At 40.7% G+C, this 19,381-nt stretch overlaps 1 protein-coding gene and 1 long non-coding RNA gene across 2 annotated transcripts; one reads left to right on the forward strand and one right to left on the reverse strand.

Annotated features, from left to right (window-relative positions):
* Positions 1 to 5,060: 5,060 nt before the first annotated feature.
* On the forward strand, positions 5,061 to 9,753 carry b3gnt7 (UDP-GlcNAc:betaGal beta-1,3-N-acetylglucosaminyltransferase 7). The gene is made up of 2 exons (XM_089001618.1): positions 5,061 to 5,285; positions 7,130 to 9,753. Coding segments are annotated over exons 1-2 (1,242 nt in total). The 5' UTR covers positions 5,061 to 5,283; the 3' UTR covers positions 8,370 to 9,753.
* Positions 9,754 to 9,790: 37 nt separating this feature from the next.
* On the reverse strand, positions 9,791 to 13,358 carry LOC148895822 (uncharacterized). The gene is made up of 3 exons (XR_016115632.1): positions 12,833 to 13,358; positions 10,701 to 12,698; positions 9,791 to 9,921 (listed from the first exon to the last, which is right to left on the reverse strand). It is a non-coding gene; the product is annotated as an uncharacterized LOC148895822 (long non-coding RNA).
* Between the last annotated feature and the right edge of the window lie 6,023 nt (positions 13,359 to 19,381).

Consider the following 19,381-nt stretch of genomic DNA (forward strand, 5'->3'; position numbering starts at 1 on the left):
TATGTTTTTGGAATGTGGGAGAAAACCGCAGAAACCCCACGCAAGCACAGGGGAGAACATGCAAAATCCACACAGGGAGGCTGGAGCCGTGATCAAATGCAATGTGAAGTCAATGTGCTAACCACTCGACTATCAGGCTGTCTGATCAAATTAATTTGATATACAGTACACATGTATGTTGTTAACATATTTGGATGTTCATACAGGACATATACTGTACCACAGTTCTTTCACTGTTCTCATTAATAAAAGTTTAATACTTTTAATGGGTTTGTTCTGTTGGTGTTTGGTATTGACTCTCAACATCTGAAGTTTTTTAAAATGTAACGAATCTTGTGCTGACCTGGACGCCCTGTCAAATTTTAGAAATCAATGTGGCCCCCGAGCCAAAATGGTTGCCCCCTGCTGCTCTAAAGTGACCATTCTCAAAAAGGAGGGGCAAAACTGCCTTGTTCTTTCAAGCATGGCAAATGGAAAAAAAGAGCCAACCCAGCATATCTGAGTTGGAGCTTTTCTGTGCGCAATGCCAGTTTTTCTTTTGTTTTCAGTATTAGCAGCTTGGCATTTCCACACTTTGCGCAAGTGACATTTTTAGTCGAGACGTAAGGCTGTAATGCACACATAATGTTATGAGAAATGCTTTAGACATTTTTGTGTTACAAGTCAGACACATCTATTTTCCCTCTCTCTCCATTCATTGTTGTGTTTTTATTTGAAAAAAAAAGCAGTGGCTTCCTCTATACTGCGATTACAGCTGGACTGTACCAGCATGATGGAGCTAAGGGTTACTAAGCCACCTGCATGCAAGTGCGTCAATGTGTCATGTGCGACTTGTTTCCTCACATTGTGCTGCTGCTCACTGCCAGCATCCTCAATGCGAATCATTTTGGACACTTCACACCCCCTCCCGCCACAGGGACAAGGAGTGAGTTTGGGAAAAGCCAAAATGAGCAATTTAAGCTTTATAAAAGTATAAATACCCATCTACTCTACTACAATTATATACTGTATGTCTGTATGTATATATATATATATACACACACACACACACACACACACAGTGGGACCTTGGCTAACGAACTTAATTCAAGTGTACAGATTACTTGTGCGGGTTATATGTGGAGCTTGATTGATGGGATATTTTAACTGTTTTCTATCCATTTTCTCACTATTCTCACACACTCACACGTATGCTTTTTTTTGTTTCAAGCTCTGTCATCTCCCTTTCGTGTGTGTGTTTTCTCACTCTCTCTCTGTCTACCTGTCTCTTTATATATATATATATATATATATAATTCCCCCATTTTAGCTCAGGAAGCTCGAGGGTTCTGCGCAGTATCCGTGCTGTTCCCAGCACTGCGCTTTTCTTGACCGAGATATCCGATGTTCCCGGGATCTGTTGCAACTACTCGTCGAGTTTGGGGGTCACTGCCCTGAGTGCTCCGACCACCACTGGCACGACTGTCACCTTTACCTTACAGGCTCTCTCCAGCTCCTCTCTGAGCCCTTGGTAATTCTCGATTTTCTCATGTTCCTTCTTTCTGATGTTTCCATCCGTCGGGACCGCTACATCCACAACAACAGCTTTCCTTTGCCCTTTATCTATGACCAGGATATCTGGTTGGTTGGCCATTACCATCTTGTCTGTATCTAGAAGTCCCACAGGATCTTTGCTCGGTCATTCTCTACTACCTTGGGAGGTGCCTCCCATTTTGACCTTGGAGTTTCCAGTCCATACTCCACAAAGATGTTTCGGTAGACTATGCCAGCCACCTGGTTATTGCGCTCCATGTAGGCTTTCCCTGCCAGCATCTTACACCCTGCAGTTATGTGTTGGATTGTCTCAGGTGCCTCTTTGCACAACCTACACCTTGGGTCTTATATATATATATATATTGTGAGATCATGAGAGGCTAGCTCTCAGCGGGACGGGACAAGAAGTGCAATGGACGACAGGTTTGGATACAAACAAAAGGTTTTAATCAAGGGTTCCAGAGAGAGTCTTGGCCCATCTGGTGGAAGGCAGCAATTAAAACCACACACCTGCAGCTGATCAGGGCGGGATCTGCAGGCAAGGCTCTTAAGGCAGAGAGCCTCTGAGTGTGGAGCTTGGGTAAAGACAAGCTCGATTGCTGTGCTCTGTGAAGAAGTTGATTGCTGCGTGGAACTCATTGCCAGTTGGGACCACACGACAGTACACTGGATTTGGACCTTGCTAAGGTGGCTAGGCTACATGAGGAGGACGTCAAGAGGGGTGAGGCCTAGAGACTCTTGGAAAAGAACTCCGTCTTCAGTTTTACCTCAGAAGAGACTTTATTTTGATTTAAGTATTGGAGGAGACACTATTCAAGCCTTTGTTGCTTGTTAATTCCCCCTGAAACCCTTGATTAAAACCTTTGTTTGTATCCAAACCTGTCGTCCATTGCACTTCTTGTCCTGTCCCGCTGAGAGCTAGCCTCTCATGATATCACTATATATATATATATATATATATATATATATATATATATATATAGGGCCTAAATTACCAGTAAGACTTTAGTTCTCTGACGAAGCATCTTGGATAAGAAGTGAAACGTCCGACACCTTCAAAGAAGTACAGATGACGACTGAAGAAACCTTTTCATTGATTATTATGTCTATAAAGTAGACGTAGATAAATATTCATTGTTCTTCCTATAAACTTCGCCTTGGTTCACGTGTGCGACAACATTATCGGATTCAGGGAGGCCTTGATTTTCTATCGATGAAACTAAAAATAACCTCCGGCACATGTTGGAAACCACTGTCATGTGTGTGGGCTGTAAAAGCAACACAAAGAGCAAAGAGGTGCCCAAATGCCTCATGGAAGTGAGAAAAGCTGCACTGTGTTTGCTGCCATGTAACCTCTTGATGAGGAGACTCGAGTTCGATCAAGTGTGGCTGTGTCCCCGGTGATGAACATTGTTTTGCTGCTCTGCAGCTGCAGTTGAAAGGGAGCGGGAGAGGCGGTGGGGGAGATGCAAACGGGAAAAAGCAGTGTCGGCAGGCAACAGGATGCACATGGCCCAGAGAAGGATAACTTGTTGGATTCAGGAAATGGAGAGAAGGAGAGGAAGTGGGCCGTTTGTATCACAGCTGTGTTCGGATTGAGAAAATTCCTGTTTTGAAGCACACATAGGCATGTTGCTGTTCTTTCTCGAAGTTGACAAAGTGGCGGAAGAGCACAGTTGTGCTCGCTATTGTGTTTGCTTGGAAATGGAAAATCGGCACCCGTCACTCATTTATTCTTATTTATTCAGACCACTGAATAGACAAAAATATTCAGCAATCGCTTTTGAGGAGTGACAAAATCAATCTTATCTCATTCGCTGCCAGACATGCAAAAATGTGTCCACTCCAGTGCCAGGGTTTTTGTCATTGTCACTCAAATCCCAGGACCCACAGAATATTGAGTTTCAGAACTACATAAACATTCAATGCAGCATAAGAAACTTTAAACACTCTTCTTTCATCAGAAAAAAAGTTAATTCCTAGATGATATGGGCCTGGAGTTACATGAGCTTGAAATGAGGGCGACTGTCCAAAATGCAATCCAATACATACATATTGGTATATATAACTCTTTGACAACAGCTGAAGCTGAAACAAAGCGCTAACATGGAAAATAAGGGAAATGCTTCCCTTTTGTGGAAAATAACAAAACATTGCCAGAGGCCATGGCCAGCGCTTTATCGGTACCCAAGCATTAAAAAACAAATACTAAAACAAATTCGGGAATGGCGCTCGGAACAGCATTTTTTCTTCTTCTTCTTTTCCTTTCGACTTTTCGCCACAACGAATTAGTGTCCTCCATCTTCAGAGGTTTGATTCGCATGTTTGTTTTGGCCAAGCTTTTACATCGGATGCCCTTCCTGACACAACCCCCTGTATTTATCCGGGCTTGGGACCGGCACAATAAGACACTTGCTTGTGTCTCCTTGTGGCTGCAGAACAAGCAACTCTATGAACTTAATAAAGATGAAGATGCTCAATAAAAGGCTCTTAAACACAAAATGAGAGGCATATTTTCAATTCCCGAATAAATTTGTGAATGGCAGTGAATGAGTTAAAAAAATATATTTCTACATTGATTTTTTTCCCTCACAACACACCCGTTTTTAATTAATTAAGAGGCCACTAGGAGTCATGGACAAGGTTGTATGTGGTCTGCAGGCTGCCAATTGCCCATCCCTTACCAAAGCATATCCAAGCCTTAGTCACACAGTGATCGTGGTAAGCAGAAAAGCTTTTGGAGTTTGCATCATTAAAAACAGGACCTCTTGCTGATGTCACACCACGGTTTCCACTCTATATTGATGAATAATAGTTACGTTAATCTTGTGACCTGTGCAATGGAAATTTTATTCCAAACGTGACCTTCAGCTAAATTGTTCTTCTGTGATCTTTATCTGTGACTTTTATTTTGTAAATTTTGGATGGAGGATATGAGCGCATGTTCAGAACAGATCATATTTGATCAAAATAAGTAAGTCGACAATGTCCTTCCAGAAGACGACTCAACTCACTGAACGTTCATTCAAAGGTGAACTACAGTAGATGCCAATCACTGTATGTATGTATGTATAATATTTAATTTACTCCACATATTAGTGTCCTTGGGTGATTTGAAAGGTGCTTATAAAATAATTGTATTATTATTATTATTATTATTATTATTATTATTATTATTATTATTATAGAGCACACAACAAATTAATGAATAATTAGTTTTCAAATTTGAAGTGAAAAATAATGACTGCTACTGTGGTTTACATGGGACAATTTGAAATGTTGGTCCGGACTCAAGCAAGCATCATGGATCTTCTCAAATTTGATTTGCTTTCGCGGGCCGAATAAAATGATGTGCAGGCAAGATTTGGCCCCCGGGCCTTGTCCGTGGCACCTGTGTGGGAGAGTCTGTGCTGTGTACCGGTTGGGTGGGCTATATTTTGTGACGTATCAGTCCGCGGATGCTGTGGGTCCCGCCCATGCTCTTTGAAAAGCCCTGGTTGGTGGAGGGCTAAGGGGAGACTGCAATTGCAGGGCACGCAAAGACGTCTCGATGTTGTTTCTTTCCCTTTAATTTGTCTTTGTTACTCTGTCTGTTTGCAACAAATTGCAAGAAGTTGACTTCTCATGTAACGGAACATTTTACAGTCACATTCTCGCCCCCAAAGTTTTCTAAACTGAACTATATCAACAGTTAATTGCTTCGTGTTGCAACATCAACCTCAACAGCTCCACAGACCTGACCGAGGCACAATGTAAGTGTTATTTTAATCGTTTCCCTTTCTAGTCTTCATTTGCACAATTATGACGGTAAGCATAACTAAACAATGCCGTTTATTGTTATTATTAAATGGGTTCCTCTACCCACAAGCTACTGGTTTGTTTTCATACATTAAAATCGTCATTTCTAAAAGCGTTCTCCAATTGGGAAATGAGATAGGCTGCAATTCATACAAATGATTCGAATCCCTAAAAGCCATGAAATGACTTTCAGAAATTATAAAAGCCCTGGATGATCTCGATTAGCCATTTTTCTATGACTGTATTGAAATTAAGTTGTTTTGGGGGGACCTACATTGAGACTAGAACATTAAAAGTGTTAAGGTCTCACGTGGACGTGTGTGTCTTTGGAGAGTGCAACGAGCCCGCAGCCCTGGCATGAAATGGTGGAAACGTGACAATTAGTGAGCTTTATTTAATCTTTATTTACATCAAATATTCGTTCAGTCAGGTTCTTTGGTTTGCCAGCTCAACAAAGGAGGATGTGTATACTTCAGTAATAAAATCTAGGAAGAAAGCCTCTTTGGGTATTTTCGATGCACTGCTATGGAAGTTAATTTTGACAGTTTAAGTATAGTCTATTCACAATTGAATTTCCTTTGGGTGCGACAACATTAACATTCATAAACAGATACTGTATTTGAATATTAAAATAATACCAACATTTAGGAAATGGAAAAAAAAATAAGGACTTAGATTTATGACATCTGCCCACTAGTTTGTTGGCACTTACTTCATGTTTGTGTTTGTATGGAGATCTCACAAAATAATACGGCTTCAGAATCGGTTTCTTACTTGGCACATGCCGCAGCATTCATTCATCGTTCCATTTTCGATAGCAGTCTTTCTGTATTTGCTCTGACGGCAAGGGAATTATTGCACATCACCCCTATGCCAAACTCCTTCCACGCTTTAAGGATGTTTGTAGAGCATATAAACCAGTTCAATTAAAGTATGATATATGATCAAATGCTGCACTGCGAGACTAATAAAGGAAATCCATTCCAATCCAAAAGAACATTTCCAACTGATAGCCATTACATTAGAATGTTTTGTTCGAGAGTCCAAATAATAGCTGTAGACATTGTATTTTAAATTGATTTTTTATTTTTTTAGTGGTGATTAGAACATCTGTCTTTTGACCAATTTTTTTCAGGATGTCGTGTGTGGAGATTGCATGTTCTCCATGTGTTTGGTTGTTTTGTATTGTTCCTTCCAGCGATCTGGCGTTCTCCACTTTGCATAAACATGCATGGTAGGTTAATTGAAGACTTGAAATTGCCCATTGGTATGAATGGTAATTCATGATTCGCCTAATTGTGCCCTGCAAATGAGTGGTATCATTTAATGTTTGTTGAACATACATCTCATACAGTTTATCAACAGCTCACCTGCTATGCTGCCGTTGAGTTGCTTTTTCAGTTCTATTTTTGTCATTCTAGCTTTCCTCTTTGGCTTTCCTCCATTGCGGAGCCATTTAAACTTGCATTTGGGGGGGAAAAAAGTGTGCCGAAAAGGCAAAAATATACATACAACGAAAATCAATTCTCATTTTTGTCCACAGTGGAGTTATTATTATGACCGTGACACTGTATGTGTTCCGTTGACTCCCATTATGCAGAGAGGGACCTGCCCTAAAACTAATTAGGCCATAAAATGGCACGAGCACTGTATTATGGCAAAGTGAACCTCTTTAATTCACTTCGGCTAACTTCTTGGTTTCAAGAGACCGACAGATGGCTTGCTCAATGAAAATGCCATCAAATTACAGTGTACTGAATTTAACTGCATTGCTTTGTCTTCCCCTTGTCTTGACCAGGATGAACAACAGAGATCGTTGGAAGGTGTACAAAAGGGTGGCTGTCATGTTCTGCCTGGCAGTGGTGGGACTGACTGTGGTCCAGAGGGGAAGCATGAACATGGGGGCTCCGTTCCAACTCGACAGGCGAGCTCGCATGGAAGCTTCCGAGGCAGCGGACTCTGTAGCTTTACACTCCTCTCAGAGAATAAAAAGTTTTTGGAAGGAGAACAAACGGCCGACACTTCTTCACGGTCGGTCAACCACCCAGGAACCGCGTGTCACTGAACACAACAGCGCTACCACCTGGGATGTAACCAGCTCCAACTGTAGCGCCAATCTCAGTCTCTCGGGCCAAGATTGGTTTCGGGGACTGGAAGATAACTTCAAGCAGTTCATGCTTTACCGACACTGTCGTTACTTCCCAATGCTTCTCAACCACCCCGAGAAGTGCTCAGGGGACATTTATTTACTCATGGTGATTAAATCAGTGGCTACCCAGCATGACCGTAGAGAAGTCATTCGTAAAACCTGGGGGAGGGAGCGAGTGTTGAATGGCAAGAGGATAACAACGCTTTTCCTTCTCGGTCAACCGTCCAACCGTGCCGAAAGGGCAAACCATCAGAGGCTTGTGGAGTATGAGAACCACATATATGGTGATATCCTCCAGTGGGGCTTCTTGGATAGTTTCTTCAATCTCACACTGAAGGAGACCCATTTTCTGAAATGGTTCCACACCTACTGTCCGAACGTTCATTACATCTTCAAGGGAGACGATGACGTCTTTGTCAATGTGGAGAACATTTTGGAGTTTCTAGACGGCACGATCCATGCGAAGAATCTCTTTGTAGGTGATGTGATTTTTAAGGCGAGGCCAATCCGTAAAAAGGAAAACAAGTACTACATCCCACAAGCTCTGTACAACAAGACCCATTATCCTCCGTATGCGGGTGGAGGTGGATTTCTGATGGATAGAACTGTGGCACGGAGGCTTCACTGGGTAGCGGACACCATGGAGTTGTACCCCATTGATGATGTCTTCTTGGGTATGTGCCTCGAGGTCCTTCAGGTAGCTCCGATCAAACACAATGCCTTTAAGACGTTTGGCCTTGTGAAAAACAAAAGCAGCAAGTTGAATAAAGAACCCTGTTTCTTTCGCAGTATGATTGTTGTTCACAAACTGCTGCCAACAGAACTCAGACACATGTGGAATCTGGTCAACAGTGACCTGGTCTGCTCGCAAAAAGTCAAGATCCAATAGCTTGGCCAATGGACAGCGCTGAGACGCCAGCTGAATCTTGATGTTTTGCAAAACAATCAAAGGCAAGCATCACGTGCCCTCCTTTCTGTGGAGAGAGATTGGGAGAGTCACACAAATTATCAAGTGGGTATTTATCAGGCAGTTTAAAGGCTTGCTGTGGGATAAATATTTGCAGCATGTTGTACTTTTTTCATTGGTCTCTTTTAAGTATAAGACTGATGACAACCCCATAAATGTGAATACAAGTTATCGTTGGTCAATACTGATTTGAATGTTTCTGCCTGCTCAAAAGAATTCATAGTTGTTAGAGTTGTCTTTTTTTTAAAGGCGAAATGACAGTTGTCAATATTCAGCCTGCCCCCAAACGCTAAGTCATCAATGCACATCAATTGTACATTTTTCTGCAAAAAAATATTTCATATTACTTGACCTTAGACCAGACCTTAGACCTTAGATGTGTGCCAAAGAGGATTAAATAACAGAAAATTAAGAAAATGATTCTCTCCCTCGGTAATTCAGACTCTATTCAATTTCCATTATTCAAGGGAAACGTTGATCTGGACATGCATTGAGTTGCTGTGATTTACAGCTGTCCCCTTCAGGAGTCGCCACGGCATGGTATTCAATCACGATTTCCATGCCTCAGTTTTTTGGAGGGCAAAAGCTGTGTAATTTTATTTTCATTTGTTATTTGTTTAATATCAGATGCCCTTTTTGTTTTGTTTTGTGGGGTTCCATGCACTTGGCATATGACAGAAGTGGACATCTGCTACGCCATCGTCAATGGTGCTGCAAATGTTAACATAAAAAAAGAATAACTAAGATGCGGACTGACCATATAATTGAATGTGCTGTTATACTTGACAAAATATTAATAGGTTTACATTATGACCCTGTACTCAAACTATTATTGGTACGAATATGTAACATGTTAATTTAAGTTGCCTGTCATTAAACAAAGGCTGTTAAATGTGGGGTTGATATTTAATTTAAAGCACAGAATCCTTGATAACTGTGTTGGGAATGTATGTAAATTAAGCAATGTTTGATATGTGAAGATGCTGGTGTAAATAAATGTCCCGTTTTGGTTCAACAATAACGAATCCTTGGAAATCTTACATCAGCGGTTTTTGTTTTCACTGTTATCAACACGCAAGATCTTTGTGGAATATAGATAAGAGTTCATCCAACAATAGTGTCCAATTTTGAGCACTCACACTATCAGCACCCCAGTACAGTGATACCTCGGTTTACTAACGCTACGAACTACTTTTCCACGCACCCTTTTTATTTTTTTTTTATCGTTTCATGTAAACGGCATGTTTCTAGCAGCCTTGGGGCTGGTAAAATGCACAGTTCAATCATTGGCCAAATTGCACTTTTATCCAGGGTAAATTTCCCACTCAAGTGACACCATTCCACTGAAATTGGGTACACACCCAGTTTCCCAAAGTAGCCTGTTCAATCAAATATTTGTTGACACGATGGGGTCTTTTGATGTCCGTCTGGTCAATAGGTTGCCTGGAGGGGACCTTAGTCTTTCACGCAACAGCTCGTTCCTCAAAAGCCAAAGGACGAATACTTTGTTGACACCAGGAGAGATGAAAATGTTAAATGCTTGACTTAAATTTAATAAAAGGAGCATTGTTCGTGATCAGAGCTGTTCTCTGCATCAATTCATTCTATAAAATAGAAAACATTAAATCGTCTTTGGAGCGCATTCAATTAAATATAGGTTGAAAGGGTGTCCAAATCAGCGTAGTCCGTATATGACCACATTTTATGTATGTCAGAATCAGAATCAGAATCATCTTTATTGCCAAGTATGTAGAACACACAAGGAATTTGTTTCCGGTAGAACACGCTGCACTAGTATCGTTGTCAAAAAAACTGCTAAGTGGCACTATACAGTTCCATTTTGGCTACTGTTGAAAGAGTTAATGGCTTGGGGGAAGAAGCTGTTTAAATGTCTGCTGGATTTGGTGCGCATGGATCGGTAGCGCCTGCCTGAGGGGAGTAGCTGGAAAAGGTGGTGGGCAGGGTGCGGAGGGTCCAGTAGGATTTTCCGCGCCCTAGTTTGGATTCTTGCAGTGTGCAAGTCCTCGAGAGTGGGTAGGGCGGTGCCAATGATTTTTTCCGCCGTCATTGGATGTCATTGGATTGGTGGTTTTAATTCCGACAGGCGCCATTTTGTCGGTTGCAAAAATGATCAAGTTGCTCCAAAATGCATGTGAAGGATTAGGACTTCTTGGAATCATTCCACAAAAGAAAGCATTAATGAACCAGCTGATTCTTTCTGTCTTGAATCGTTGAAGAAAAAAAAACAGGGACTGGTTTCTGATTGGGAGCCAAATATTTGGTGATTCTCATCTTGACGATAAATAATAAAAAAATACAAGTGGTTAATGATGCATGTTGAATTTTCATGTTTCCTATTACTGTCCCCATGTTGCAATGTTGCCGCCTCATGCAATGGCAATTTGTGTTTTGAATTGCTACAAAAATAGTAGCTGCGACTGGGTGAGGGTTACTCAATGTAGTTGATCTTTTCATTCCTTTCATCACTTTGCTGCTGTGAAATGTAAATTTCTCCACTGCGAGACTAATAAAGGCCAATCCAATCTTGCCAGGCGGAGAAGCGGGTTGCCATGTCAAGTGGAGGTTGTGTGGCTGTTTGGGGCGAATGAAAATGGGCCAACAATACACCAAAATAATATGGTATACATGTTTGATGGTGGGTTGCCCGGTAGTCGAGTGGTTTGCACGCCAGCTTCGCAGTGCGAACCACTCGAGGTTGCGTGTTCAAGTCCCGCTCCGGCCTTAACTGTGTTTTCCCAGGCCCACGTGGGTTTTCTCCGGATCCTCTGGTTTCCTCCCACATTCCAAAAACGTGCGTGGCAGGATGATTGAACACAAAAAGGTGTGAGTGAGTGTGAGCGCGAATGGTCGTTTGTGTCTGTGTGCCCTGTGATTGGCTCGCAACTAATTCATGGTGTCCCCCGCCTCGTGTCCAAAGGCTGCCGCAACCTTGTATATGATGATTTACAAGCTCCAAATAATTTGCACAACAAGAAATGTAATGAAATACCAAATATATACCATAGATGCCATCTAACTTATCCTGTGACTGTAAAGTGACCTTGAGTGTTTTTAAAGGCGCTTATAAATGAAATGTATTATTATTATTAACTATTATCTACCTAACTAGCTTTCTATCTATTTGAGTTACTTCCGGGTTGAGTGAATGCTGGCACATGTTGCTGCCGCTGCTCACCCACTGCAAAACTTATCATTGGACTGTAAAGTGACCTTGACAGTTTTGAAAGGCGCTTATGAATGAAATTTACTATTATTATTTGTGAGGATTAAGCAATAATGGTGGATGGATGGATGTTTGACTTGGTTAATAGTTGAATTCTAAATACTGTATGTGAATATGTATGTATATTCACGCCTATCCTTTATCGTGTATTTTTTAAATAGCTGTTTACTACAACATTTTTGGTAAAAGAAAAAGTGAAACTGAACTCCATACTGTATTGAGAGGTCTCCAGCTATTGTTTGACTACCTCCTAGTGGACAAAGAAACGATAAAGGGTCAGGTTAGTAGTTCTTGCTCATCAGTGCAATTTTTCACCCTTCAATATATTTTGACATTAATTATTAGCTGCTGTACATTATAATACATTTCATTGATAAGTGATTTTCAAAACTCTCAAGGACACTTTACAGCAGGGGCCCCCAAACCTTTTCCTGTGAGGGCCACATAACTTTTCCCTTCTGTGATGGGGGGGCTGGTGTCAGTTTGTAACAGAAAAAGTGTTTTCCAGAAAGCCACACATAACCAGATAACCCTTTCCAGGTTCTTTACAGAAAAAAAGTCAGGAAACAAATAACACTATTAATGAAATAAATAATTACTAAATAACCCTCTCTGAGTTCTTCACAGAAAAAAATCAGGAAATAAATAACACTATTTATGAAATACATAATAACTAAATAACTCTCACTGTGTTCTGCATCGGAAAAAAAGCCACGGAACATTAACTTTCTGTTGTGCCATGCACAATCTTATCAGATAAAAGTTCAGCTCAGTTGTCAAAGCAGAATCTCTCTGACACATTTGAGCAGTCTCTTAAAGTTCTTGTGTTCTTCTTTTTCTTTCGGCTTTTCCCCTCAGGGGTCGCCACAGCGAATCAGTGTCCTCCATCTATCCCGGTTTTGTGCATCCTCTTCTCTCACAAAAAGTTATTGTGTTCCTTCCTTATAATCCTTTTGTAGGTTCCAGTAGGCTTGGAGACACCGCTGTTTGCAGCTCTCTCTCATTCCCTGTGAAAACCACAAAGGAAGCAGTTTGAGAAAGTGAACTAAGTTATACAGCACCTACACAGCAGATAGATAATAGATTTTATTATGATTATATTTGTTTATGCTCAGAATTCAAGTAAGAAAAGTGAGCTTACCTATGTATGTTCATCAGTGTGAACTGTGGGTCTGCATCTGGCTGGAAGTTGAATATCAGGTTCCATTCTAGTTACAGCAGGTCTCAAGCACTGATGCAAATATTCTTCTGTCAATCTTGATCTCATCGGAGATTTCAGCAGTTTAATGCGAGAAAAGCTTTTCTCGCAGATATACGTGCTGCAAAAAAACTGTGGACATTTTTATTGCGTGTTTTTTATGTTTGGATATGTGTCGTTTGGGAGGGCGGCATAGAAGACAATGAGACTGTTGGGATTGAATGCGTCTTTCAGACCATCACAGTTCTGTAACTCAGGTCCAACTTCTCCATGGTTTGGTACACTTGGTCAAAAATATCCTCTCCCGTTGGAGTCCCTTTGAGACTAGATACCCTGAGATTAAATACCCTGCATTCTGAATCGATTTTCTCTTACCTAACCTTTTCGCCATTTCGTTCACTCTTTGACGGGAAGGTGTCCAAGAGAAAACGGGTCTGGGAACAAATAGAGCGCCAAACTGAGCGCACGTGAATGTACCACCGGACTCCCCTCCACGTGTTTGTAGGGAGCCCCTAAGGGGACATCGAAGAAAAAAAAACTTTGCGAGATCGCGCAAAACTTTGCGTTCCCTCGCAATACTTTGCATTCTCTCGCAAAACTTTGCATTCCCTCGCAAAACTTTGCATTCCCTCGCAAAACTTTGCATTCCCTCGCAATACTTTTGCAAGATCTCGCATTCTTTGCAAGATCTTGCAAAGAATGCGAGATCAATCTTTTTTTAAAAAATACGCATACATGTACTTCCGGTTCATCGTCAGTGTAACCGAAAACAACAAACATGGAGCCTTTTCACCCGTTCTTTCCTTTAATCCAGTTTTACTTTAAAATTGGCTTGAAATACAAAGATATAAAATCCGTTCTTGAGATTAAACACGGCTTACTAATAAGTGAAAGACATTTATTTGAAGCGTGTGGTGAACAAAAGTGGACTATTTCGCCGAAAAACGTTCGATGACTTGGGCGTCTTGGTTGACTTTATTCACAACCAGTTGCAGAATTCCGGACAACTACACGGTTACAGGTGGATGTACAGTAAGTGCAGAGAACATGGGCTTCTTGTCAGGAAAGAGGATGTTCGTCTGGTCCTGAAAGAGTTGGATCCGAGAGGAGTGTCTTTAAGGCAAGCAAGACGTCTGAGACGACGAAACTACTTCTCGAAAGGGCTGAATTTTATTTGGCATATGGATTCATATGACAAACTGAAACCGTTTGGAATTTGCATCAATGGGGCTATTGATGGCTTTTCAAGGAAAATGATGTGGCTCAATGCCTACACAACAAGTAGTGACCCGAAGTTAATTGGAGGTTACTACATTGAAGTTGTGCACCGTTTGGGAGGTTGTCCTCGAATCGCTCGAGCTGATTTGGGGACTGAAAATGGTCGTTAAAGGCTTCCAGCGTTTCCTGGTGCCCATACCGCCAGGCAGCACCCTTGACAGTTACTTGGATGGAGCCAGCACCGCCAATCAAAGATTCGCAGCCAATGCATGCGAATCTTCGCAGCCAATGCATGGAATTCTGGTTATCACTCTTCAAAGACCTCAGAGACAATGGCTTCTTTGATGGTGGATTTCTGGACAAAAGCATCCTGCAATTTTGTTGCATGGGACTTATTCAGGTGAGTTCATATATTCTGTAGCTCCATTTATGAAATATGTATTTGTGTATTTGAGAGGGTGTTGATGGGACACAAAAGAAGGTAAATAATCGGATAGTGGAAAGAAGATAGTGGTCTGTGTGTGTGGGGACATAGGGTGAAGGTGAAATGATCAAGGAAAAGATGAAGGAAAAGTGGGGATGGGCAGAGTAGTAAACATGAGTGACGAGTGTAAGGTAGAAAGGAGGGAGCAGGGAGAGAAAAGCAGTCTAATTCTATAATTTGTTGCTCATAAGAGCTGCTATGACTGTGCAACTCTTCCTAAATCTGTCTGTATATGCGCACCAAATCCAGCAGGCATTTAAACAGCTTCTTCCCTCAAGCAATTAACTCTCTAAAAAGTAACCCAAATAGAACTGTATAGTGCCTCCATTTTTTGATGAGACTAGTGCAGCGTGTTCTACAGGAGACAATTTCCTTGTGTGTACTACATACTTGGCAAAAAAGATGATTCTGATTCTGATCTTATTCTCAACAGGATGAGTTGGATGATACTGCTCGTGTTTGGAACAGCCATCTCATCAGGCCCTCAAAGAACATAAATGTCCCCAGTGGTCGGCCCAACGTGATGTATTCTTTACCTGAACTTTATGGCACAAGGGACTTCCTCTCCACAGTTGACAATGAACAAGTTCAACTATGCAAAAGCCAGTGTGTCTTCCGTTTAACTATGCCTTGTGATCCGGATGTATTTGTATTGTGTGCTTCCTTAATGGCCCAGTCTGGTCTGATGCCACCAAAAGAGCCGTATCAGGCTGTGAACTTGTACTTGCACCTCAGAGAGGCCCTTACTGCAATTCTAAATTAGAAGCATGATGTTTTCAGGGGTCAGAGACATTAACCTTTGGTGAAAGCATTTTTGTTTCCGTATACCAGTCATACTGGAATTATATTACATTAAAATTTAAACATGAATGACTCAAAGCAATAACCATAGATTTTTTGGTGTGTGTTTGGGTGAAACCATTTTATGGCTCCTCAACTGGTTCGAAGTAACATTTAATGAAGGCTGAATCCGACGACCATTGCCATTTCTTCAACCCTTTGTTCATCATTTCTTTTATCACTTCACTTTAAATGGATTATTGGGATACATTTGAGGACGAATAATATATAGCAATCACAATTTAAATAATTTTTTTGTCTGCTGTTTTTGTTACTGTATAAGGAAAGCATGTTTGATCAATATGAAATGTTCATTTGTCAAATCATTCTGGGTGTCAATAAATATACTGTCTTGGTTGCTGATTTTAACCACAAATACTTAACCAATGTGGATCTGAATAGTATTCCTGCACCCCAGTACACAATCACTTGCCTGTAAATGATAACATAATTGTCATTCTTCAATTTCGTCAGCAGGTGGTGTCTTGTGTTTAAAAAAAACATGAATTATTTGGAACAAATTTTATTAACATTGACAAATTGGTATGAACAGCAATCACAAACATATAAATGGAATACAATATCAAGTACAAAAATAATTGCTTATGTTTGAACAGTGCAAATGTTTGCAACATTACATGACATATCAACTTGAAGTTGACCTTTAGGTCAAACTGAAAGTGGCACCATATCCGAAACCATTAGGAGAATAAGTGATATGGAAAATGGAATGAATGAATAATAACCATGAAATCAATTGTAGACACAAATGGAAAATACAACTGTAGACTGCCCTATGCAAGGTTGACCATGACAGATGTTTTACATCTCAAAGTACAAATAATGAAATGCTCCTAAACTGATGTGTGTGCATGTGTGTGTAGACATAAGAGAGTCAATCAATCAATTGCCCACTTTCTCCCACCATGTTGGTGACAGATGAATGAGCTTCACTGCATTCATCCAAATGAGATGTTGGAGTATTTTCTTTTGTGCCAATGTAAAATCTTAACAGTTTCAATTTGTTTTTTTCATAGAGTCTGCCAATTGTTTCATCTAAAGCAATGTGGTTTCTTTTGAAATCACAGACCTCAAAAGTAAAGTCTTCAACAGGTCCTTTGGTTTAGCTTCCATCTGGGAAAAATAGCCCTTTTCCCAGCTCCAAAATTTGAGCGACAGTTGCTGTTTTTTTTCCAGGATGGCATACCTTGTTCCTCCACCTTTGCTTGTCCTCACTTGATGGTAATCGTTGCCATAAATCTTCCTTTGAGTCTTTTCTGCAGAAACATTATGTCTTGCCATCCCATCAACATGGTTTTGGAGTACTCCCAAAGTCTCAGCCAGTACACCTTTTTTCCTTGATCTTATTTTGCCTCTTAATTTTTGGAGGAGCAGTTCATTATCACCACTGGACATTTTCTGATGACAAAAGCAAAGGACAGCTATTCGATCACCATAAGAAGTGATATATTTGCCCATTTGCTCTTCGGTCATCATAGCAATTACTGCCATGTCAACCTGCAAAGATAAATTGTGAGAATAAATACTTGACATGTTTATTTAATTATCAATAACTTTTAATAAATTTAACATATTCACATGAGTGATGGGAAACTACAGTCATAATTATTTGTATTCAGTATTACACGAGAATAGTACATTAGGTAGCGGCAGCCCAATTACTAACTGTAATATCGATTTTAAATTGTGTTAATAACCTCATTATTAAAATAGAATTAACAGTACAGGTAGAGTAGATAGAAATGTTAGCTTCACTTTCACTTTATTGACCTACTACCAATACTACTTCGAAAAACAATGTCCATGTTTCTCTTGTTTTGCTTATTACATCAGACTGTGTAGCTGTATGCCCACCTTGTCGCTTTTCATACGTGCAATGTCCACGTGAGGGACGTTTCTTGACTGCAAGAAGTGTTCCACGTCTTCCTCCATGATGCGCCGAGTTGTTGCCTTCTCTCAATAAGCAGCGCGCGCGAGCGTCTACTTGAGCCAAGCTGACCCGGAAGTACAGGAACGCACATTTTTTTAAAAAAGATTGCGAGATCTCGCAATCTTTGCGAGAGAATGCAAAGTATTGCGAGGGAATGCAAAGTATTGCGAGGGAATGCAAAGTATTGCGAGGGAATGCAAAGTATTGCGAGGGAACGCAAAGTTTTGCGAGATCTCGCAAAGTTTTTTTTTTTCTTCGATGTCCCCTTAGGGGCTCCGTATGTTTGTATTGTTCAATCACGATTATAAACAACATACATTGATTAAAATAAGAACCGATAATGATCGAAAACCGACCCTTGACTTGGATGTTTTTATTTTTCTGGAGGCCAAATAGGAAAAAATCTGATAGCATCTCTGGTATTGTTCAGGGGGCCGGGCCTAATGTGATGACGGGCTGGTTACGGCACGCAGTTTGGTGACCCTTGCTTTAGTCACAGGATATTTCTTCTGCGGGTGAGCAGCGGGAGCAAAACATTGCAACCATATACGGTCCAGCCAGCTCAACCCAAAAGCCGAGTATTACCAGTCATTCTATCCTTTTGTGTTAGTCGATAAAAGGCCACAGGTTTTTGTGTACTTTTCATCTAGATACTCAAAGGAGTTTGTCTATTTTTTGTTAAAAATGCAAATATCAAAGTGTCCACCCAATCGCAAAGACTTACACATTACTCTCATATTGGTACCAGTGAACTCAATGTTCAATTTGCCAAATTCAGCCACGAAACAAAACATTTTTCTTTGCCAATTGAATGTCCTTGTGGGTATGATCATTTTCAAAGTCTGCATCGTGAAGATGAAATCCTCAACGATGCAAGCAGGTGGAACTGTACGTCCAATGCAAAAAGAAATGCCTGTTCGAATAGATGAGTGTGTCCTGCCTTTCTTTGGACGACAAGGTTTTTCAAGTTGTTTTATTTGGGATTTGAATGAGGTGGGTGGGTGGTTACAATGACTCTTTCCCTGGATACAAAGTACACAACCTGTAATGAATGGTCTGCATGTGAATAAACATAGGTACTATATTTATAAAAAGGTGCGTTTAATCAACTTATCACATGACAGTTTCTATCTCAGCTTTCTGCTACATAATTCTGACCAATTACCAAAACTGCAATACATTGTCTATGTCAGCTCAGTTGTACAGGAGCAAAACAGCAAAACCCTTCATTAAATCGCCATGGTTGGGTGATGTTTAATTTGGACCGTTCGTACAACAGATTTCTTAGACCACATATGCTTAGTTGTGCTGATGAGGTGATACCAGCGCAAATGAGGCAATCAGGCCAGTCGTAGACCCCATAATCAGTCAGGACAATAGAAATAATCAGTGTAGCCTCAGGGAATAGTCCTCTGCTCCCCCCAACCTGAGCGCAGGGACCTATCATAGCAGAATCTGGCACAAGCCACATCTGGACAGTAGGGATATATGTATATAGGGTCAAAACTACCAGCACATTTTAGTTTTCTAACGAAGCCTTGTGGACAAGAAGCGAAATGTCCAACACCTTCAAAGTACATGGTGGCTGAAGAAACCTTTTCATCGATGCAATACATTGTATTCCCAACGCATTTGTATAGCATTTTAACTGTTTATTTCATTCATAGATCTTAAGGCTGGATGATTTTACACACAATTTATATAAATGTAAGAAAATAAATAACTCACATTTCATCATACATGTCCAGAGTGACTATACAGTATTGGGAGAAGGATGTTGAGCCTTGAACTGTCAGGCAGAAGACCGAAAGGAAGGCCTAGATGGAGGACACTGATCCACAATGGCAACACCAGAAGGGAAAAGTGGAAAGGAAAATAGATCATCTAAATAGAAATACTGTAGACCAGAGGTGCTCAGTTTTTCAGCATGTGAGTTACTTTTGAAAAGACCAGGTGAAAATGATCTACCCATAATATTTGAGAAATATATTGCGGATCC

Source organism: Hippocampus bargibanti, linkage group LG07 (genome assembly GCF_051943395.1).
Source record: "Hippocampus bargibanti isolate YZ-2025 linkage group LG07, ASM5194339v1, whole genome shotgun sequence".
NCBI lineage: Eukaryota > Metazoa > Chordata > Actinopteri > Syngnathiformes > Syngnathidae > Hippocampus > Hippocampus bargibanti.